Source organism: Macrobrachium rosenbergii, chromosome 42, assembly GCF_040412425.1.
Source record: "Macrobrachium rosenbergii isolate ZJJX-2024 chromosome 42, ASM4041242v1, whole genome shotgun sequence".
Taxonomy (NCBI): Eukaryota; Metazoa; Arthropoda; class Malacostraca; order Decapoda; family Palaemonidae; genus Macrobrachium; species Macrobrachium rosenbergii.
Window position 1 is genome coordinate 25,295,622 of NC_089782.1, and position 24,625 is coordinate 25,320,246.

At 37.5% G+C, this 24,625-nt stretch overlaps 1 protein-coding gene across 13 annotated transcripts in view; it reads right to left on the bottom strand.

Annotated features, from left to right (window-relative positions):
* Positions 1 to 24,625, bottom strand: part of Slmap (Sarcolemma associated protein) — a 93,111-nt gene that overhangs the window by 63,614 nt on the left and 4,872 nt on the right. For all 13 annotated transcript variants that reach the window (XR_010849902.1, XR_010849901.1, XR_010849904.1 and 10 more), the window contains exon 2: positions 16,976 to 17,437. Coding sequence is in view for 6 of the 13 variants with exons in the window: in XM_067085814.1 (XP_066941915.1) it covers positions 16,976 to 17,098 (123 nt within the window). In the remaining 7 variants the exon portion in view is untranslated. The remainder of the gene's footprint in view (positions 1 to 16,975; positions 17,438 to 24,625) is intronic.

Below are 24,625 nucleotides of genomic sequence, written 5' to 3' on the forward strand. Positions count from 1 at the left end.
TTTCTTCAGTGGACCACGACAACTTCATCGAGGTATTCGACAAGATGGCCGACGTTCTTCTTCCAACCTTTTCTGAAGGTCTACTAGAGGCCTAAGAAAATTTTACAGTTTGATAACCATGGAATTTTTAAGTGGGTTGTAATAATCAAACAGAATACGGAATTAAGGCCAAAGGCCAAGCGCTGGGACCTATGAGGTCATTCAGCGCTGAAAACTGAAACTGACAATAAAAGGGTTTAAAAGGTGTAACAGTCCTGAGGAAAACCTCTCAGTTGCACTATGCATCAACTGTTAGGAGAGAGTGGAAAGTAAGAAGAAAGACAGATTATGAACGGAGGTACAGTAAGAGGAATGAAAGGGGTTGCAGCTAGGGACCGAAGGGACGCTGCAGAGATCCTTAGTTAATGCCTACAGTGAACTTCATGAGGTGCACTGACCGCACTACCCCTCTAAGGGGAGGTTGTAATAATGAAAGGAAAAATGAATTACTCATATTAGCAAGAATATAGACTATGTCAGCACGGGAAATATTGCACAATTTACGTGTCTTAATTTAGCGTCAAAACATTACTAGTTCAACGATGATTAGTTAATGCTAAGTAAAATCCATTTCCGGTTGGTGAAATACAGCTGGTGTCATAATCCACGAAATCTATTCATAAATAATTAAGAAATAAGACGGAGGGAACACAATCGCCCCCAAAGGCGACGTCAGTCCTTTTAAAATGGAATATCTCAAATATGAAAGATACGGATCACAGCGTGGCAAAACCATTATGCAAACCAGTAAATAGTTAAATACAGAAAACAACAACGCGTTGCAAACTAACCACAACAGTTCTCACGAACCTGAATCATGTGCAAACGTACATGTATCTGCTTAACGAGAGAAAAGGCTGTAGTATATGACTCATTCTAATTAGTAATAAATTACAACGCAAAACCTTAAACAACTGGGATCCAACTCAAGAGCGGAGACGATGTTTTCTGCAACACCAACGCGAACGACAGTTACCGTGAAATAAGACCAGCCTGTGCAAAAACGAAAAGGATAAAGGTACGATCTAATCATTTGCTTCCCTGGCGTTGTTACTCTTCCAACTACACTCTTACTCTTCCAACTACACGGTACACTTACTTCTCTTGCTCGAGTGTCACACGCCGGCGATATCCGCATGCTGTTTGGATACAAGTGTTTGTACTGTCAAAAAAAAAGGACGGATTTTGAGTTACTGGCAAATTTAAATACAGTGTGCATGTAAACACAAGCATGCAGTAGTATACACAAGAACAAACGGCCACCTATAACACACTTGAACATTCAGGAATCCTAGCATGTACCTTTCTTCAGTAAACTGAATTGAATATAGTATTTAGGCCAAAGGCCCAGCACTGGGACCGATGAGGTCATTCAGCGCTGAAACGGAAATTGCCAGTAAAAGGTTTGAAAGGTGTAACAGGAGGAAAACCTCGTAGTTGCACTATGAATCAGCTGTTGGGAGAGGGTGGAAAAGATGGAAGAAAAGAATATGAAAGGAGGTACAGTAAAAGGAACGAAAGGGGTTGCAGCTAGGAGCCGAAGGCACGCTGCAAAGAACCTTAAGTATGACTACAGTGCACCGCATGAGGTGTACTGTTGGCACTACCCCACTACGGGGCTTCCTTCAGCAAAAGTTAAATAAGTTCAAGAGGGAATATCTCCTTTATGACAGCACTGCAGTTGGGATCGCTGCATTGTTTCTTGTCACTAGTCCAATCACAGTTCAAATCATTGGCAAACGAAGTCTTTTTTTTTTAAGAGTCTGAGAGGAACAGATTCCGAAACGTAAGTAGCAAAACTGAGCTGCTGATTTTTTTTTTTTTACCTTACGTAAACTAACGTGAATTTTTAGTTAACCCATCACGAAAATGATCATTCGTAGGCACCACGTCATCACACATCCATGGCAGGGATAGGCTATATCATCATCATCATAAGGTATCATTATCAATGACAAGTGGTGTTAGGGACCGTTCTACAGTATTAGAGCTTGGTCTTAGCTTGACAATACTCAATAACTCTTTCTCACTCTCTGTCCCTCGGGTCTCGACAAGTACGAGTATAGATAATAGAATAGAACAGAACATAGAATTTAGACCAAAAGCCAAGCGCTGGGACCTATGAGGTCATTCACGCTGAACGGGAAATTAAGAGTCAGAAGGTTTGAAAGGTGTAACAGGAGGAAAACCTCGCAGTTGCACAGTGAATCAGTTGTTTAAGAGGGTGGAAAGTCAGATGTAAGAAAGAGAATATGAACGGAGGTACAATAAAAGGAATGAAAGAGGTTACAGCTAGGGGCCGAACGGAGGCTGCAAAGACCCTTCAATGATGCCTACAGTGCACCACATGAGGTTCACAAACGGCACTACCCCCGTACAAAGGAGTAAAGACACTGAAATATCTCTTCGTCGTTATGTTACGGTATTCGTTGTCATATCAGATTTACCTAAATTCTTCTTCACTATTTCCTGATTGTAATACCTATCAGCCTCCATATCTCCTGACTACTGTTAGAAAATGGCAGATGGTGGGTGGGGTCACGTCCCTTATCTAGACCGAAATGAGAGAAAAGTGGAAAAGGAAATGTGGACTTGACATCAAATTCAACATCAGAGATAACTCACAAATAACAAAATCAAGATTCTGTAAATTCACTGCAGCAATGAATAGTTAACAATTAGAGCAACCACCTATTAGCTCATCTCCAAGTGAAAATATGAGCCAAGGTGGCCTGACAGGTGTTACAGGGTTACCAGATAGAGAGTACATATTTTTGTCGTAGAGCTGGCAAATACAGCGGGGCAACATTGCATCTATGGAAAGTGATCAGGGATATGACCACATGGCTAAGATGAAGTTAGAACAAGGTCACTGGCTACATAAACTTCCTTTACCGCAAATCTCTGTCATAAATGGATACAAAAATGCAGAAAAAATGAGATTATTAAGAGCAAATATAAATTAGTTAACGTGAGTTTCCATGCACTGCTGAAGCAGGTATGGATATAATTTGATCTAGAAACCAAAGGAGTTCGAGGACATAGAAAGTGGGGTGGTCAACAGTATTGGCCCTCATTTCAAGACGGTATACGGGTGACTTCTTAAGCCAACTGATCTGTTCTGTCAAATAACTTGTCACCTTCATATCCAAAATATGCAACTTTCTTTTCTTCCGGGTTTCCAGTCGTTTGAAGTCTCCTTTAATGGAGGCAGTTTTTCGCCGGTTATTTATTGACGTCGATGAGCAGCGTACACTGTCAATCCTATATTCAGACGATGCATCATTTGACGAACTGTGAACATGTGCAGCTAAAGACAGGTTAATGGCGAGATCACGTTAAAATATCACTCCACACAACCATACCATTCATCGTCATCAATATATAAAGCCTAGGGCCGGGGGTTAGAAAAAAAAAAAAGCAGTACTTGTCGTCCTTCCCAACACACTAACATTCAAAGGTCTCGACCGTTGCCTTTCAAGTGAATCATAAACTTTCTTTAGATCACCCATCATCTCACTTTCAATGGACCTGCAGCAGACTTGCAGCAGAAGCTGCTAGAGGCAGGAGGTTAAGGGGGAAAGGGGTGCTTATTTGGGAGGGTGCTGAGAGGAGGGAGGGAAGCCAGGAACCATGAGACCCTATGGATGGAATTCTTGACAATATTCATCAGTTGCCCAGTGACGTCACTGCTCGAGTTGCCAACTCGGTCTTGCTGGTTACTCTCTTCCCTGGAGACAGGACAAGAAATAATACGAACGCGAGCCAATTTACGGTGCATTGCCAACAATTGCAGTCTATAATGCACAATGCTCCCTCCTCCACTCCCGAGGAAAATTTAAAGAGATGTGCCCTTTCACAACAACGGCCAGACAGGCAGTTGTTGAACAGTAATTTCCCTGGCTCGCTTCTTATTGCTGGTCAATTATGCGGGGCGGGTAACTAGTACCTACAATAGGCCCTTATGAAGTGCCTGCAAGATTAACGGCAGTCATTGGGTTATAGAAGGTAGATGCGGCAAGCTTTCTGTACTTAACAGAAACTACCCTTTGAAGAATGTGACTGAAGGTTTCCAACTAGCATTACGACAATACTTCGACAAAGGAAACGTTTGTTATTTAAATTTAACGAAAATATACCAGGAATCCAAATTTTTCGCTGGATGAATTGCATAAAAACATTAAACCCTAGCCCACTGGTCCCTTACGCAAAATTCCATTATTCTCCTCGATTTTTACATTAGAAATCCTTTTATGACATTACCCTGAAAGCAGAGAAACCCCGTTAGTTAACACAGAGGCGACCTTGAGGGCCAAGCACCGCTTCGAACTACCCCTACCGCCTTTTTGGGGCCGATTCGCTTGGAAACAAGAGCAGCTTCTTATGCAACGTCGATATGGTCACTATCATGCGGAGACACTAATGAGTGACTGGGTACACTCAGCACTCGAGCCACACGACGGTTGCACTCTTTCGTAGATACGAAATTTCATTCTCATCTGTATGACGCTGATAATGAATGACGATTGTTTTTAAAGGATACACAATCAGTAGTCCCGCCGCCAAACTTTCCGTAAAAATAAAATTAATTTTTGTCCGTATTTCTTCCAGTAACCCAACTTTCGTTCTGACGTATGGCGTCGGCAGGTATACAAATACACGCCCTTCTTTTTTTATTTCTCTTTCTACACCTAGCCCAGGGAAATATATATAAAAAAAAGAGACGCCGACCGTCACGAAGAAGGATATTTTAAGTCTCGTATAACAAAAGGTACTTGAATCAACTGGCCACGACATATCTGGGTTCTTTTTTACGTCACACGAGCGAAAGAGCGCTGGATATACTCTTACCTACAGCGAATCCTGAACATGAAGGTCACTGGCTACGTTTCACTCTTCTGAACTGCATGAACAAGGCCCTCTGTATATCACTAGATCACTAGTGATTTAAGCAAGCACACACACACACACAGAGAGAGAGAGAGAGAGAGAGAGAGAGAGAGAGAGAGAGAGAGAGAGAGAGAGAGAAATTCTGTTAAGTCTACATATTTTTTTATTCTTCAGATCTAGTGCTCGTACTTTTAAACAAACTGAGAGAGAGAGAGAGAGAGAGAGAGAGAGAGAGAGAGAGAGAGAGAGAGAGAGAGAGAGAGATTCTGTTAAGTCTATATATTTTCTGATTCTTCCAGATCAAGTGCTTGTGCTTTTAGTTCTTCAGAGAGAGAGAGAGAGAGAGAGAGAGAGAGAGAGAGAGAGAGAGAGAGAGAATTCTGTTACGTCTATATATTTTTTCTGATTCTTAGGCTCAAGTGTTTGTGCTTTGAAGAACTAGAGTTCATATTAAAGTCCTGTATTTTCTGATTCTTAGGATCAAATGTTTGTGCTTTTGAACAACTAAAATAGAGAGAGAGAGAGAGAGAGAGAGAGAGAGAGAGAGAGAGAGAGAGAGAGAGAGAGATTCTGTTAAGTCTATATATTTTCTGATTCTTAGGATCAAATGTTTGTGCTTTTGAACAACTGAGAGAGAGAGAGAGAGAGAGAGAGAGAGAGAGAGAGAGAGAGAGAGAGAGAGAGAGAGAGAATGGTTGTGATCAAAATGACTGTCTTAATATCAATAAAAAAAACCTATGTACCTAGAAATAAAAAAAAAAATTACACCCTGGTATTACCTACCCGGTAATCTTGAGAGCTTTTTTTTTTAAACTGGCCATTAAACCATGTTGAGAAAACTTTTGAGTCAAGTGTGAAATGTAAACTTTTCTAAAGAGAGCCAATAGCAATTTTACGCTCTCTCTCTCTCTCTCTCTCTCTCTCTTTCTTCTCTCTGTGTGTGTGTCTGTGTGTGTCTCTGTGTCTCTCTCCTCTTTGTTTGTGTGTGTGTGTGTGTGTGTGTAGACTTAAAGTAAGATTCATTTGCAGCTTATATTTAGGGCAGCATAACAATAACTTCAAACAGTGTTGAAGTCAATTACGGAACAAATAAAAGCATACACCAGGAAAAAAAATAAAGTATTTAAAAACGGCGTGAATTGTTTTAAAGAAAATCAATTTCACTAAACAAACAAAAGCATAACCCTACAAAAAAAAAAAAACATAATCAAGATTTAAAAAAAACAATGTGAATTTTCAAAGATAAATGAAGAAAGAGACAAATTTGAGGGGACACCTCCCGTGCCCTTTCCAAAGAGGAGCAGCGGCATAAAAGCCGGGCATATAACCAATCGATGGCTCATCCCACCGATTTAAGCTGGGGGGGGAAATAATTGAGCACTGTTCCACTCGGGGAGAGAATGACGTCACGGAGCATGGCACCGCTTTCCATGGCATAAAAACACCAAATAAAAATATCTCGGCTTATCTTGTCTCGACTTTTTGCTTTGTTGAAGGAGCTTGCTTCCTCGAGAGAGTCAGTTTATTGTCTGTTTTAAATATTTTATTTTATATACGATGTTATGAAATGACATTTTAAATAGCCTATTTTACGTAAGATATTACGAAATGAAATTTTAAATATTTTATATAAGATACGAAATGAAGGTTCAAATATCATATGTAAGATGTTATGAAATAACATTTTAAATATTTGATGTAAAATGTTATGAAATAACATTCTACATATTTGACGTAAAATGTTCCGAAATAACATTTTAAATATTTGACGTAAAATGCTATGAAAGGTAAGTCTGACAGTAAATAAATGTAACTTTAAAATGTATCATGAATTTTGCTTTTATTTCTCTTCCACTTTAACAAAAATAATTTACGAGCAAAACAAAATTAATAACGAGCATTTCCACTTCCTTAAAAGGACTTTACAACACACACACACACACACACACACTCTTTCTCTCTCTCTAAACAAAACATTCTTGAGAGCTTTGACGAAAAACACATCTGCAATGAAACCCACCCCCCATCAACTCTCTCTCTCTCTCTCTCTCTCTCTCTCTCTCTCTCTCTCTCTCTCTCTCTCTCTCTCTCTCTCTCTCTCGATATGAGATCCAGGAAATGGCCCGTACCTGACACATCACGGATGCAAAGATTCTGGGAAAATAAAAGGCCACTTGAAGGTGCCCTTAAGCACAAACAACACCCCCCCCAACACAAACCCTTTCCCTTATTCTAGCCTGAGTCATTATTAACGTTGCACAAACAAATAAACAAACCCACACGAGGAAATAAATAAGGAAAGATCAAGAACGGGCTGCAGGTGGCGACGTTCCGTCATCAAGGACAGAAAGAATTTCAAAATTCAATTTTGCTAACATACACAGAGCTATGATCATGCGCGTCATGAACTTCTATTAGCGTTCCTTAAAACAAATAAAAATGCGCCGGAGTTTTTTCGGCGCAATCGAGTTTTCTGTACATCAGCTACACTGTATAATCAAGGGCACCGAAAATAGATCTCTCGGTATATTGCTGTATGAGCCGCAGCCCATGAAACTTTAACCACGGCCCGGTGGTGGCATAGCCTACATCAATGCCAGGACCACGATTATGGCTAACTTTAGCCTTAAATAAAATAAAAAAAATTACTTAGGCTAAAGGGCTGCAACTCGGTATGTTAGATGATTGGAGGTTGGAGGATCAACATACCAATTTGCAGCCCTCTAGCCTCAGTAGTTTTTAAGAAATAGTGCGGACAGAAAAACGTGCGGACGGACAGACAAAACCGGCACAACAGCTTTATTTTAAAGAAAACTACAATCACTTCGTATGCGCGCGCAGTACTGCTCAACACTAAAATTTCCTACTCCGTAGTTCGTTTTCCTCTCCTTTTTATTTTTGTTTTTTTTTTTTTTTAACAAGTCTCAATGACTACTTTCCTGGATCCCTCTCCAAGTTTTTCTCTCTCTCTCTCTCTCTCTCTCTCTCTCTTCTCGGTAGCCTGAAGGTCGGGCCCAAAAAACTGAGAAAAACAGAAGGAAACATTTACCACATTTACATCCAACCTCAGCGAGTAGAAACCCCTTTGGATCTTGGCTACAATATGGATTTTTCCTTCGATAATCAAATGCCACCTTGCATCCACTTTATACTACGCATGTGCAGATCTATTGTTTCTATATCTACCGTAACTTCTAGTGCAATATAACAATTCACGACTTTCATATAAATAACTGTTCATCCAAACACAGGGCATCATCAAGAACAGCTCAAAATACACATTCAGGGACGACAGAAAACGAAATACACAAGAGCACGGACACTGCTGAGACAATTAGCCTACATCACGTATACACTCGGGCTGAGGGCTAACCCAACCTTCATGTGGTTTAACAAGAGGGTCCAGTTTAAGCCTGAGAAATTTCACATGGTAACAACATAGTTTATATATAGAATATATATGCATGTATATATGTATATACAGTATATATAATATATATATATATATATATATATATATATATATATATATATATATATATATATATATACATAAAGAAATCAACAGTTTTCACTAAACAAATCTTATTAAATCACGACACCAAAGTCATGATGAAATTCACCACAAAAAAAGCCTGTGTCATCCGAAGAATTTTCATAACCTACGGCAACACTATAAGAAAAGCACATTGTCCTCTGAGGAATTTGTCATAATTCCCGGCAACATTATAATGAGAAAGTACATCACCTAAACAGCCTATGTCACCTGATGAATATAGTACTTCGCCTAAACAGCCTATACAATTTTCACAATTTTCAGCATTTAATTTATGAATACCCACGCCTAGCCATTTAATGAAGAAATTTCACAAAGGCAACATTTAATACTAAGAACATCAGCCTATATCTACTGGAATATTTTTACAATTTATGGCAACATTTTAATACTAAAGAACATCGCCGACATAGCCTATGTCTACTGGAGAATTTTCACAATTTATGGCAACATTTTAATACTAAAGAACATCGCCTAAATAGCCTATGTCTACTGGAGAATTTTCACAATTTATGGCAACATTTTAATACCAAAGAATATCGCCGACATAGCCTTTGTCTACTGGAGAATTTTCACTATTTATGGCAACATTTTAATACTAAAGAACATCGCCTAAATAGCCTATGTCTACTGGAGAATTTTCACAATTTATGGCAACATTTTAATACTAAAGAACATCGTCTAAACAGCTTATGTCTACTGAAGAATTTTCACAATTTATGGCAACATTTTACTACTAAAAAACATCGCCTAAATAGCCTAGGCTATGTCTACTGGAGAATTTTCACAATTTATGGCAACATTTTAATACTAAAGAACATCACCTAAACAGCCTATGTCTACTGGAGAATTTTCACAACTTATGGCAACATTTTAATACTAAAGAACATCACCTAAACAGCCTATGTCTACTGGAGAATTTTCACTATTTACGGCAGCATTTTAATGCTAAAGAACATCGCTTAAGCAGCCTCTGCCTACATGAGAATTTTCACAATTTATGGCAACATTGTAATACTGAAGAACATCGCCTAAACAGCCTATGCCTACTGAAGAATTTTCAAATTTTATGGCAACATTGTCATGAGAAAGCATATCACTTAAACTGCCTACGTCACCTGAGGAATTTTCATAGTTTTCACGGCAATGAAGATCTACAATCGCCAGCAGCAGTCGATGACGCAACGACGACTGTTTTCGACCTCGCATACCTGCTTATCAATATGAGTGCAAATCGTGGTGCTCCGCTTGGTGCTTATCTGTTATGATTCATGATCATGAACTTCGCGTTCATGTGACTGCTCACAGATCCCTAAATCAAATTCACTTCACATGTTTCTTGGAGGTGCTAAGTGTTCACAATTACGCTCCTCAACACCTATCTAAAATATAAAATACGAAATAAAAAAATGTGAAAATTTTTGGGATGACGTGGGTCCATGCTGTAACAACTTGCAGTTTCACCATCTTAGTCCGGTATGAGAGAGAGAGAGAAGAGAGAAGAGAGAGAGAGAGAGAGAAGATACCTGTCATACGATGCTGGCAATGTTGACTATCTGGCATATATCACGTAACAGAATGCCCAAGTAAAAACCCTTTGCAATGTGAAAGCTCTACCGAAGCTATGTACAGTATTCGGTATTAATGCAACCGTGTGCATTTCACCCAGCTGTCTTCGCAATCCGGTAACCTGACATTCATTCCATTGTGAATGCCACTGCGCGAGCTGTTGCTGGCGTCTAAATCATATTTCCCATCAAAACATCATTGCTACGGTTGATGGCGTGATTAATCTTTCGTGATTGGACTTTCCTTTCATAATGACAGCAATTCATTTGAAATTAATAGGTTTTCGAGAAGGAAAACTAAAACATCGATAATTACTAGTTACTACTAAACTTGACGGCTGCACTTGCACATATATGAATAAGATTTGATTCTTCATTTCTATTATCATTGTCTTTTTTGTTGTAGCGAAGAGAAGAAGGAATAGTTAAGAGAGAGAAGACAAGCCAAAGAGAGAATAGTTAACAGACAAGAAGACAAGCCAAAAAATGTGCAGTTGAAGAGAATTATACAATTACCATTACCAAGTTCAATAAAGCTAACAAGCATCAAGTAGATTAAAAGTCAACCTTGAAAAAACAAAACAATTATCATAAACAAGCGGCCCCAAAAAAAAAAAACTTTCCCTTGTATGGACCTCTACCTTGGATTTCCCATAAAAAGTGAAACTGGAAATCTGCGACCACTGCTGTCTCACTTCGGCCTTCTTAAGCTCTGACGTTCATTTTTACAACAATGATCCCGGAAACGTTATCAGTGGTAGTCTAAGATAACGGATAAACACAAAGGTCGTGGTTTACATACTGCACATATCACAACGACTTGATATATAGCAAGAGAAACCTCGTGCTGAAATGCCAAAAAGAAAATATCAAAATACAAGGGGTTTTCATTTGCAGTTCAACAATTCTACAGTGGATTTCACATATTCACTTGGGTTTTATAGAATTAATTTTACCAATTCATAGAATTTTTTTGTAAAACTCTTTCAAACAGAATATATTATCCTTATTATTATTAGGGAAACCAACTACGAAGTAGAAAACACTATGAACCTAAAAAAAAAAAGGGACAAAACTCGATGGGATATAGACAAATTTCTTTTATGAAGATCCAAACACTATACCAGGCCTTTGATTTCGACAAACTGTCTCGGGTAAATCCCATTTTCTTCAACTGATGTTTCACTAATGCCTGAAGACCTAAATATTAAACGCGACGAGAGATCATTTTAATATCATAACCTTGACTGACACTGCAAGAAAAACACCTAACATCACAGAGGAAACCAGTTTCGAAACGTACAGTATCGTAAACTTATCTTTAGCACATGCACTTTCCGGAAGAGTGCCAAATGCCAAGTTGCCTACGGAGAAAATCAGCACAGGAATCTAGCGACTGAGAAAAAAAACTGAATGCACCACTACTGGCGAATCTTCAAGTCATTCATTTAAATATGGCAAAATATACATAGAATACTTCCCTTGAATACCTTAGATCCACGGCCAACGTCATTATCTAAGTCACATGCGGGGCTAAAATTAAATTGCCCTTGCTTAGCCTATGCTCTGAGGCCCAATGGTTTTTCCCCTTACCACACCTGCTCTTTCCCAGCGAATGTGTAAATGAGAGGTAGCGAGTGGAATCAAAATCTCATTAACTTCAAAACAAACTTTAAAATTGCTTAAAATAGTGTACGTTGTCTATCTAATACTGTATATATATTCTTCTGAAACTTACCCTAACAAAAATCTATAACAAAATTATAACATAAACGTAAGAAGCATTCTGACCTCGAGAACGTAACTTTAATCCTGAAATTGTACTGAAAATATCAACGTCTTAAAATGTCTAATGTCCACTAATAATTCAATGTTTCGTGATCATGCAAAGAATATCACCCTCCTGTCTACTTCAAAAAGACACGTAGGCATGACAGCCGAGCTCCTACAGTACAGTATTGAAGAGCATCTCAAATTCGTCTGCTCGGTCTGTCAATCATGCAACACTTTGAATAAAGCTGTCAGTGATGCAAGTAACGGTGAAAAAGCAAATGAACCTTGGGAATAAAAAAAAAAATTAAAGCTTTGATCACCTTAAGCAAAAACAAAGCCAAGTTTACCTTGTGAGTTTCCTCACTATTTACCTTAGCTACAGCCTGTCTGCGCCTTATTGTCTGTCAACATTGTTCTGATAACGGACACGGTGGCAACTTTAAACATAAACAGTCGCCTAATGGATTTAACACGTTTATCTAGACCAGTTATATAATCTTCAAAACACGGCTCGATCACTTACAGACGCATGTAACTTCTTATTCTGTCAACCAACTTGACAAGTACAGACTATATGATTTATCAATAATATTTCATGAAGGGAAATTAAATACTCTTTATATGTTACGACTCACAAAACAACTCTAAAATGAAAACAAGAAAATGAACATAAATGTAGGGGTATATCCGGAAGTTTACGTGCGAGTGGGTGTGTAATACAAACAGAATGATCAACGTCAAGATGAACTGTACAATAGCTGCGCGACAAGGCACCACATCCCGAGATGGCAGAAGTCTAACTGGTGTCGCAGGGACTACGGTCACTGAAGATTGTAAAAGATCTTTCTATGTTATCATAAAATCATGACAGCCCCACGAACGAGGGCTTAACTTTAAGATAAATAAATAACAGTAATTAATAAATGAGAAACTTTTAATTAGCGGCTATTAAACTAGGAAATTCTCCATTGTCAAGTCACCAAACAGCACGTGCTTTAAAAATGACGCTGATTTTCAAACGCTAGTTTGAAAAAAGTCTAACATCTAGCCTAAAAAGAGTGTATTAAATTAACACTTCCTTAGCAGGATGACAAAACAATGTAAGCACTTGTAACATAAACATACATACGCACACACACACACTAACGAAAGCCGCCCATTACAACTGAAGCATTAAGCACAACACCCAAGTACTATAACAATTCGTAACTGGAATCGAAAACAGCTTTGGAATCAGCAACCAGGGTCAAAACAGGGCCTGAAATTCTCCAGTACCCACCCCTTTGTGCTTTACGAACCATGAAAACAAATTTTGTCGTCACGAATCTTTCTACAGAGGCGGATACATCAACTTAGGAGCATCAAGTGATCAGTTAGTTTTAATACATCAATACATGCATGAAATAATGCACAAAGCTTAATGTTTATTTCGCATCAGTGTTGAAACCCGTTGCGTATAAAATGTGAATCTGATATAAATTTCCCGCAGTCCATCCAAGATACTAGCTCACAAAGAGCTGGCTCTGTCTGTCAGATCAGGTGGGTCCTAGATGGGTCATTTAAAAATGCAGCAAGGTATTGATTTCCTATTGATTTTATGCAAAGACCACCAGAGCAGCCAAGTTTATGTCATAGCCAATTTTGTAAATGTTGGTTGTGTAACTGACGACGCAGTTCCTAAAAGATGTGCCGCCTCTCACATAAATCACCGTTCACAGTTTCTGGTAGCTTTTAAAATAAATTTTTGTCAGCTTTTAAAATAAATTTGTTAGTTTTTAAAATAAATTTCTGTTAGCTTTTAAAAATTCTAAGATCCTCTCTACAGTGCATTTCCTTCACTTCTTCCACAAATATAAATACTGTATATTGTTAATCACACTTAATGATGTTTAATAATTTGACGAGGCCACAATGAAAAGTCACATAGCCTACGTAAACACGAGTTTTAACTCCACAAAGGGAAAACCCCTAACTATCTATAATAAGCATAAAACACTTTAAATTTATATGCAAAAACTAGTCACATAAATGAGAGAAAAACTTGTCACACAACCTTTGTGTCGAACAGGAAACACAGAAAATTAAAGAATATATACGTGAAAACGAAAAAAAATCTTAAAACGAAACCAACGGTGCTACATGAATGGCATTTTGTCAAGGGGCTGAGAACTTCGTTTAAAATTCACAAATACATACACTTTAACACTAAGTCACTGACCCGTAACTTTGTACCCAATATGACTTATGCGGGCGCATACTGGCAATCTGTATGACTAAAATATCGCAGTCTTACATTTGCGCCACTTTCATAAAAAAAAAAACACCGCATTGAGTCAATTCCATCAACGTAAGAGTGACGTAAAAATACGATATCAAGTCAATTACATCCATTCATTTAGCCACTGACCCATCAATGAAATACAAGAAAATATACTACAATAAACTCTTCAATTTCACGATTCAGTCTCTTTCAGACAAAATAATGGTAATCCACAATTTTAATAGCATATAGTTAGATGTGATCCATATCTCTGTATTCCCTTAAATCTAAGTCAAACGGCTCCAAGTCAGGACTAATATACGACGTGTACATAACCTACGCACATGATAAACAGTGCACAGGTACCACAAACTTTTCCCCTTGACATACAGGTGTTAGGGCCTAAGCGCACACTAACCTAAACACACAAGTTATCAAAATCTTTTCGACGCCTACTGACGTTCAGAGAGAGAGAGAGAGAGAGAGAGAGAGAGAGAGAGAGAGAGAGAGAGAGAGAGAGAGAGAGAGAGAAATTCTCACGCAATTGATAATTTATACAGCAAGAAAGAGAAATAGGGTACTATTATACATTTCTAAACTGAACGAGAGAGAGAGAGAGAGAGAGAGAGAGAGAGAGAGAGAGAGAGAGAGAGAGAGAGAGAGAGAGAGAGAGAGAGGTTGTAAGGACATTTCCAAGAGAGAGAGAGAGAGATTACCTAAACTTTATTTATAGTTTTGGGTGAGCTGCATCTCAGCCTCTTCTATATAAATTCCAAGCAGGATTTACTTTGCAACTCTGCATACAAGCATTATCTCGAACGACTAGCCTAACGCTCGGTGCAGACCCGTGTACCAGCATCCACTATTACTCATCCGAAGTGTAAAGTGCCAAACTATAAACAACGCATCCTCTAAAATAGGCACTATGGACCACGAGATGAAACTACTCCATAGGAAGGTGCGTTTATATAAACCCTTTCTTTTCCCTTCTCAAAAGGTATTGACTACAGTGAAGCTAGATTATAAAACGGGGTAAATAACATTCTAGAGAAACTCTTTTATATATTTAAGACTCAAAGTAATGATAAGCAGCAATAACCATTTGGTTTACCGCAAAACTGACACTCTTTCGAGAGTTCTTGTGCACTAAAATCTATTGAAAACACTCCTAACCTTGAAAGAGAACTAGCATACATCAAGTTACCGCAGCTATGCATGTTGCACGACCAGGAACCTCTTAATTCATAATCCACTTGTGCCTACCTGCATGCCTACACTGCCAATACAACGTATTCTGTGAGATCAAATATTCTGTAACAGGCACAATTATAGCTAGTGTTCCTGACACTCTCTCAAGCATCAGCATACAAAAATCAGACAGTGGCATACTGTCTCTCAAGCATCAGCATACAAAAATCAGACAGTGGCATTAGTTGAAGTTCTGTAAGCATATACGAATGGAAATTCAATAAAACTAGGGATGGAAAATTCATAAGAACTCTATTCACCCCTTGCCACGTTTTCATACAGTATGAATAACTTTACTTTCATAAGTTTATTCGTGTTTACATATGTTTTCAATATTAGATTCAAACAGTTGTTCTTAAGTCCACTTTTTTCCACAGTGTTCTAACTGTCGTAACGTAGCCTATGTAGGCCTATCTAACACTGCATACGTTATTACTTCCGTGCATCGACTTGTATTGATCTTGGTTCATGATCAGAGAGCCTTGACACTCCAAGACACCACACTTTAGCACAAAACCATGAATGTAAGGTTTTGGGAAATACAGTAGTAAAACATGTATGTATGGCTTTATCTTGATTAAACGACCCTGGTCCAATGTGAATATGTGACTTCATAATGAACCAAAAATACCAAAGTCGAACATAACACCAAATATCTAAACAATGATTTTAGAGAAAAAATATAACTTTTGAAAGGACAGAAGGCAGAGACATACTTTTATAGATTAACAAAATAATCTGCTTGAAACCAGTGGTTTCAAAGTGATATATATTTGAAAAACCGTGAACTCTAAATAGCATGTACAGTATATAAACGCACACACACACACACTTTAGTTTTAGCAATAAGCAAAAGACGCTACTGTATACTGTTTTACACGGGAAGGTGGTGCCACCACCGTCGTTATATAACAGCAACATCAAAGAGACAAAGCAGGCAAGTTAATCAGTCAAAAGAAGACGCTTTACCAATCACAAAACAAAAATTCACAAGTCCATCATCTAAGGGGTTAAAGAGCTATGAAAATACAGTAATGTGAATGGTATTAGATACCATATAAGCCTTCACGATACAGTCCAAAATAGCAATGTAATTACGCATGTCGCCCCCCCACCCAAAATAATCCCTGGTACAGTTCATTAATTCACAAGTAGCCATGTTCAAAGTACAGATATGAGAATTTTAGTCATGCATGATGACAAAAATACGTTTAACCTACATAACATAATCAATCAGAAGGTTCTTCAAATTTAGTTGCACCACACAGCCTAATAAAGAGTACAACACCTTGTTGGTGACAGTACAGGCAACTGAAACTTATAACTAGGTTTGATTTCTAATCAGAATTGCCTGTTCATCTTCTATATAAATAAGTTCCCATTTTACTTTGAGCATTATCTTTATAATTCTTCATTTCGGGTTGATTTGAAATATTTTTTCATCTTTAATCTCCTAAAAATTCTGTCAAGCCTCTAAACAAACTACTGTACACAAAAATACTGTGGTACTTTGTATGATCTAAACTACAGAACTACGAACAACAAGTTAACAATTACAAATAACCCATTATTAAGTTCACACAACCACAACTGATTTGTTAACATATGGGTAACCCACAAAATAAAATAATTAATACTTACAGGAAATGGGTGAGAATTTGGTCGACACTGGAGGATGGCTCGTGCCGTCATCTTGGATTCCGTAATAGGGGGGCCACCCACCGTGGGGGGGACCAAAGTACGACCACCAACAATGTTCACCATCAAACCTAAAACACACAGGCCGACTAATAACTTCCCCCTTGGACCCAATCAGTTCTGTGTATGCATCTGTCTAACAGGGATTGAAAGATGACGTGACAGACGCAAACTACAGATGGTAGTCATAGTGAGATTTTACCAATTCTCTATAGAATGATCATTCACAGGGTCATGTCACTGATTAATTGTTTCACTAATTACCGACATTTCTCAACAGTAACACTTCACACGATCACTCGCAAATCCATTTCCATCTGGCCTAAAGAAAGACCAGTTACAAAAGACTTCCTTTATCATTCTACATTGTGTATTAGTCGCAGGAGAAACCGAACATCTCAAGTCCTAAAAATGAAAAAGGAAAAGTGTAATCAGCAATTTGAATTTGCACATGGTACAAGATGAAATTCGTACATAAAAAAAAATTAGAAATACAGTATTAGTTTTATTTCGCATGGAACATCAGCAATCGTCGACATCGCCCTCTAAATGCTGAAAAAAAAAAAAAAATCCCATCAATAACTACACCCCTACTCTCAAATATACTGTATAAGATCTTAAAATACTTCAATACAAAAAAAAAAAAAAAATTAAAATTAAAAACACCTGCCGATTGAAGAGCTGCAGTACAGTGTAAATGAAGAAACAGATCTCCAAGTACAGTATCAAGTTTATTGAAGACTCAGTTACCAAAGTAGTAATTCCAGTTTTCAGTGACAACTTTCCCCCATTCCAATAGCCTTCACACAAATGACATCCGTTTTTCTGCATGACGTACAGCAACAGCCAGCACTGTCCTGACCAAGACATTTCTTTGTCTATTAGAACCTAGCAACCATACAAAAGACTTGAGGGAAACCTTATGTATTATTCCTTGAAGCAACATATCCTTGGCATGAGTCCATACTCAATTTCTTCTTTTATTCAGTACTTTGTACATTGAAAATAAATATGCCGTGTTCCACATATAGTCAATATTAATCCACGGTACATTTATAAACACAAAGTGCTTCACAATAAACTGGAAATTCTATGGAAGTGTTGAATTTATCCCTTGGTTGCAGCCTGTTATTAATCTCACTAAGCTGATTAATTTTCTTAAAATTTTCCTTTTGGTCAGCAGCAACATACTCAGAAACACATCTGGAGCAAGCCATTAGCTAGAAATAGCATTATGGAAATGTGATACTGACTAAGAATAAAATGGTTTTGTATATTGAGACTAATACTTACTAGGACAGATGGCTTGTAAACAAAAAGCAAATTTTTTTCTCCTAAAGGTGAGAAATCGCACGCAAGGGAGCAAAATAAACCTAGAATACTTTTCACTTAGAATTTCTGGGTCTTAAGAGATACCTATGCACATTCGTGCTTTACTCTTTCGTATTTGCATTTTTGCACACAATTACCTCTCCACTGCAGCAAAGAATGCACACTGTTATTTGTCACTGTGACATCATTTCATTATTTTAAAGAAAATCAACAAAGCAAAGCAGTAACATGGCTTTTTACATACATGACGTGAGTTCATATGATGATATGTTAGAAACCGACTCTCAATCATCTCCTCATAGACATGGTTATGTTGCACAGACACTTTGTTAACCTACGTAAAAATCTGCATTATTATAAATTTGGGGCAGCTTAAGACCACTTGATAAATTACTTTACATTACTGTACTAAATTTCTTTGACCATTGTCATACAGTCTACAACATTACTGCATTAAGATTATCGTTATTATCATTAGCATTATCTTAATTTTCCACCTCTTTAATAGAAATCCCCCACCATTCACGCCTGAGCTAACCCTACATAGCTTGAATGAACTTAAAAGAATGTGTTGCTGTACACAATCCCCTGGCCTATTCGCAAGCCTTATGCTTTTAAAACTATTTTACGGAAAAATCACACCAGCTTATGTAAGCCTAATCCTGTGATCCAGCAGCTACAAGGAACACACCAAAGAAACAAGAATGCTCACAATGTGTAAAGCACACAACCATGACCCACAACACACCTGGTGAGCAAGTCATTAAACTGTGTGTCTCACCAATGATCCCAGAATATTCATTCTTAATCACCACAATCAAGCCAGATCATACCCAGCAACAATTAAAGGGCCTTGTATGCTCTTTCTCTTAAGGTAAGAGATCAAGAGCCCTTTATGAAGTACAAATTCCCTGAGAGAGGAAGAAATAAATGTCTCCAATACCCATGCCAGAGTTAATTACCACTGGGGACTCTTCTCCAGAAATTCTGGAATTAGAACAAATGAGAGAGGATACCTGGGTGGTAATAACATTGAAAAAGGATTATGAGTTACCTTTGCCAAGGCATTCAGGGGATGGAGACACATAATTCACCTCAGTCCTCTCAACAATTACTTAATCCTAACTACCTTCTGGATGGAAACATTAGCTTCTGCCCACCAATCCACCTGAAGTGGTGACTACCTTGCATCCACTGACCCGAGAGATGCTAGTTTCCAGGTTACAGTATATCCATCTTCTATAACATTCTAAGGTTCATGTAGAAGGGCAAGGTCTACCAGTTTCACTGTGTGCTCTGGGCTGTTCCAAATAATGTTCACCACAATACAAGCTCAAGTATTTGTGTGGACTTGCAGAAGAGGTATCTTCTAAACAACTGACTGGTCACTGGAGGTACCTCCCGTAAATGCAGCACTTATCTGAAGTCTTTGGTCATATTAGGAACTACGCTTAAACATGTTTAGAGTTAAAAGCTGTATACTGTAGTACTACAAACATTTGCAGACCAGATATCTGACAAGGGAGTGGAAATGTCAAACATCAAAACAACAGCAGCCTATCTGAAAAACAAGGAGAGTAAAATCCCTTGCCATGTGCTAGTAAGCAACAGTGATTCTAAAACGGAGTGAAGAAACGAACATATCCTAAATCCCAAGTTACATTCCACATAAAAACGTGATACCAGACACTCTAAACAGGGTAGATAAAATTCTGACAGCAGAATGGTTGTTACATACAGATACAGTATCTGAAAAAGGGTATTGAAATTTGGTAGATTCCACTTGTATATCTCTTTGCATCATGCATAAATAGAAAGTTGGCACACTACAGCTCAGAATTCCTGGATCAGGCAGCCTGGGACAAATGATGCCTTCATGATTCCTGGGACAACTTAGAGGCCTATGCATTCTTTCCATTCTCCTTAACAGACTGGTCTTGGACCTGACAGGGGTTGTTCCTGAACCTGTTATCACTCCTGGCAGATATAATGAGAAAATTAGGAATGTGGAAGAAGCTATCCAAGCAGTCAGAAGGCACAAATAGCACATATCAACAGAGCCTTGACCAATTCCACCTTCATGCTCGGAACTTATCCAGCAATGCCTTCCTAAGAGAAAGTTTTTCTGAGGAAGCAGCAAAGTTTATCATCAGACCAGGCAAACTCTATACAAGACTTTACCAGGAAAATTATGAGTATTCTGTAGTTGGCATCAGTAACAACTGGATTCCGTCAAAAGCTCTATCACCAGAATGGTGTATTTTCTGCTATTTTTGAGACAGTCAAGGATGTTAATTGTATGCCCTTGAGGCTGTAAATTTGCTTGATTCTAAGTTTTTAAAAACAGAGGAACTGACCTGAGATTTTCAGTTAAACTCAAGCAAATGCTGAAACCCTGAAAGGGTTCCCTGACATTTAAGGCTGTGTGTTGTAACATTTCTGCTTAACTATTTGCATATAAAGCTTCCATATGAAGTCTAACTTTAAACACACCATTGCTACTAGCACTGGCGTATCTAGCGTTATTTCACACTCAGAACTGGGAAAGAATAGGCTCATGTATAACACATGTTTTGTTACTAAAACAAAGCTTCCTCTATGGCTCCAACTACTCCAAACCTTGTGATTCCTGCCTTCCCAACTAAAGAAGGGAATGAAGAGACCTTGCTCTTTGCCCTGACAAAGCTTTCTGTTACTAAAGGGTAAAAGGGGTTGAAACTGTTTCTTTTCACTGGTGGTGATATCTCAGGTCAAGAATACAGCTGTATTTCTTTTTTGGCAAAGAACTCTGATAATGAAGGCTTTTCGGAACACTCCAATTGCCCAAAAATCTGAAGCAAGCAGCAAAAGCCATGAGGCGTGGGCTACAGCTTTCAAGAGGACACAGGCTATCTTAAACTATGCTTCACGGGGATAATTCCGCATATCTGTAAAGCTTTACTTGAGGATCTTGAATGCACGTCCTTGTATGTTTACTCAACTGGTCCTGTTGTGGCAGCAAGCCAGGTCATAACTACCACTAATGAGAGCAAGGTCCCCTCATCACATTTCATTCTTTCATGAGCAAGCATTCTGGGGTAATAGTATCTACGTTACATATGCGATAAAAAGTCTTAACATAATTTGATAAAAAGTTTTAATAAGCTAAAATAATTTGTTTCTGTTCTCAATAATGATAAGAGAGGGAAAAGGAGATAGAAAAATATGTGTTCTAAAATAAAACAATAAAAAGTACTGTATAAGTCATTTTCAGAAACCTTTTTCAAGTATGAGGGACAGCAGTTTTGCTTCTCTTTCCCATCTATAGAGACAACCTTTCCAAGTTGTCATGTTGGCATAATGAATGTACACTTCAAGGATTTAAATTGGCCAATAAAAATGTACATGACTTGCACTTACGAAATAAGGGAAATAATTCTTGCTAACGTACAACATCCAGTCTAATGCAAATATTCAAGCCTGAAAGATTAATTAGCTAAGCTGTATGTCATATTAGCAAGTTCACATTCAGTAAACTGCACAGTAGATGGAAAGCTGTACAGACAAATTCTTCATTAGAAACTTAGCAAATAATCAAACGCTATGCAATAAATGGCCTATTACTTTATAACTATCACACAAGTGTGGATGAAATTTTAATGATTTCAATAAAAATGTAAATATTTTCAAGCTTATACTATTATAATTTTCACCTTAACATACAGCTGTATATTCCAATTTGATCAATAAGTAAAGATCTGAATAGAGTAACTACATCACAAACCTAAATGATGACGTTACAATCCCCTGAAATGACCCCAAATGTAAAGGCAATACTTTAAAAACTTGTTATTCCTCTGGTTCACAAAGTTCCATCCTCTCCTGACGCACGAGTTAAAGTGGCCAAAGAAGTGTTTTCCCACTCTTGTTTAACCTCAATATTCTGCGATGCAATGACCTACAGAGGAGGTTAAAGCTGTGCCTTTGCAACGAATGCAAGACTACCCAAACAGATGAATTATCAGGTAGGTGATGATGTAGCAAGGCAACCAATCAATACTCCAATGGTTGCCTCCCCTTCGGGAATCTCCCAAGAAAGAGCAATAACAATTTTTTGCATTTCCATCTTTCTATACAATAAGCTACTTGCTTATACAGATTATGGTATAGTATCTAACTCTTAATACCCTATTGGTCTTCTACATACTGCTCTAGTTACTAGACAATATTCACCCACCCCCTTCCCCAGACCTATAATTTTTCTTAAAGTTTTGCTGTACAACTCCCCAAATATTTTGCACTGGTTTATACTATTTATGTTTTCTCCTATTACCAGGTTTTGAATCTTTCTCATGATATTGAATTATATTAAAATTTGACCTCATAAACAAATATTTTCTTAATGCTTAAAAGACAAAAGATGAAAAAGAGAAAGAGTTACTTACACAAACAAAATCATGCAAGCTAATCTAATTTGTTGCTGGTAATCTCCAAGAATTTCACTAAAGTTTACAATTTCCAGTCCAAGGGCATATGAAGTACAGGTACATCTTTCAAACAAAATAGTGGCCATAAATTAATCTGGGGATGCATAAAGGCTACAAAATTGTATGACTCATTGAAATCAATAAAAACACTTTAAACTTGCACAGTAATGTTTTTACACAATACTTCTCAAGACATTTTTAAGTAAACTAAGCATAATAATTCAAGGAAGCAGCTGATACAAACTTTAGTCTACATAAATCTTTGTTGCATGAACTAGAGGAGGCAAGTAAAATGTAACTTACATATCAGTGGCACAAGGGCTCTTCATCTACAGAAATTCAAAGGTAAAACACTAAAATATTAGATTATCGGTCAAGAAATGAATCAAGAATAAAAAATTACATTCAACATGTTGGAAGATGCAAACTCTCATCTACAACTAACAGCTAACATATTGTGATATACTGTATTGCCATGGGACCCTAAGTTTAATCTGCAGGTGTAATATTTCTTACAAAAAACTTGGTTTAAAAGATTAATACATCAAAGTGTTTTAAACAATTATTGTAAACAGACACTCGGTATGACATTATATTTCTAAAGCTTACACTAATCTACTCTGCAATTTGGTACTGAGTAATTCTGAATATGTCAGAATGAAAGTTTAAAAGTATGTAGCCTATGTACTAATCATTTCACTATAGCATAACCTCAAAAAAAAAAAAAAAAAAAAAAAAAAAACTCTCTGAGTGAGAGCAGCATTTTGTAGTTTTTTTTAAATCCACCAGTCCAATAATTTTTCATTTATGAATACTGTATTCTAAAAACTGAAGGGTAGAAGTATCCTTTATGCAGAAACCATTCTATAATAATAGAACAAAATAATGGATGCCTACGATGCTAATGAACTAAAGTCACCCAATACCAGACACACTGGCAGTGTGAGGTGTCTTTTATCTGCAAATGTCTGCCAAGCATTTTCAGGTCTAGCCTAGGGTATGTACTGTTGGTGCTTGGTTCCACCTAAATGTTTAAAACAATACATTTACAGTAACCTCTATTAATTTATTTATTTTTTTTAAATGGGACTTCTTCTTTTTGTATTTCCTTTACTTCCTCTTTACTTCTTCCTAATGAACACTATTCTCTTTGAAACTTGAATTTCAAGTCAATGGCCCCTGTGGGCTTGTTCCATATGAATAAGCTTCATCTACTGAATAATAATAATAGTTATGCTATAACTAATAACACAATTAATTTAAAAATTAATAACACATGGTTTTAAAACTGATAACACATAAGATTTAAAAACGAATATAAGTGTATGAAAGAAATAGTTACTAACAAGTTCCATACAAATAGTATGCATACTGTACATGGCTACAAATACATAGTACCATACAGATGGATAAAGGCATGATTTACTCTGTGGATATAAAAGTACCATAATCAACTGACTATTGGAGTACAATCATAATGAGAGCACAGGATGCTGTGATTACAAAAGGATAGTACTCAAGAAAGAGAGGTATGCAAATGACAAATAAAATATGCAGCACTGTTCTCTGTCATTCATACATTTACGAATGCTGCACTATTGAAAGAGACCCACCCAATCTCTGCAGTCTCATCCACATCAATTCAAAGTAAGAATCTTACATAAAATCTACCTTATGGCACGGTACAACCCAACAAACTGAATGGGAGGATGTCCTCAGAGCTGGAATTAGACCTAAACTGGCTTTCATGAATTCCAAACCTAATTAGTAATATACTGGTAATAATATGGTGCTG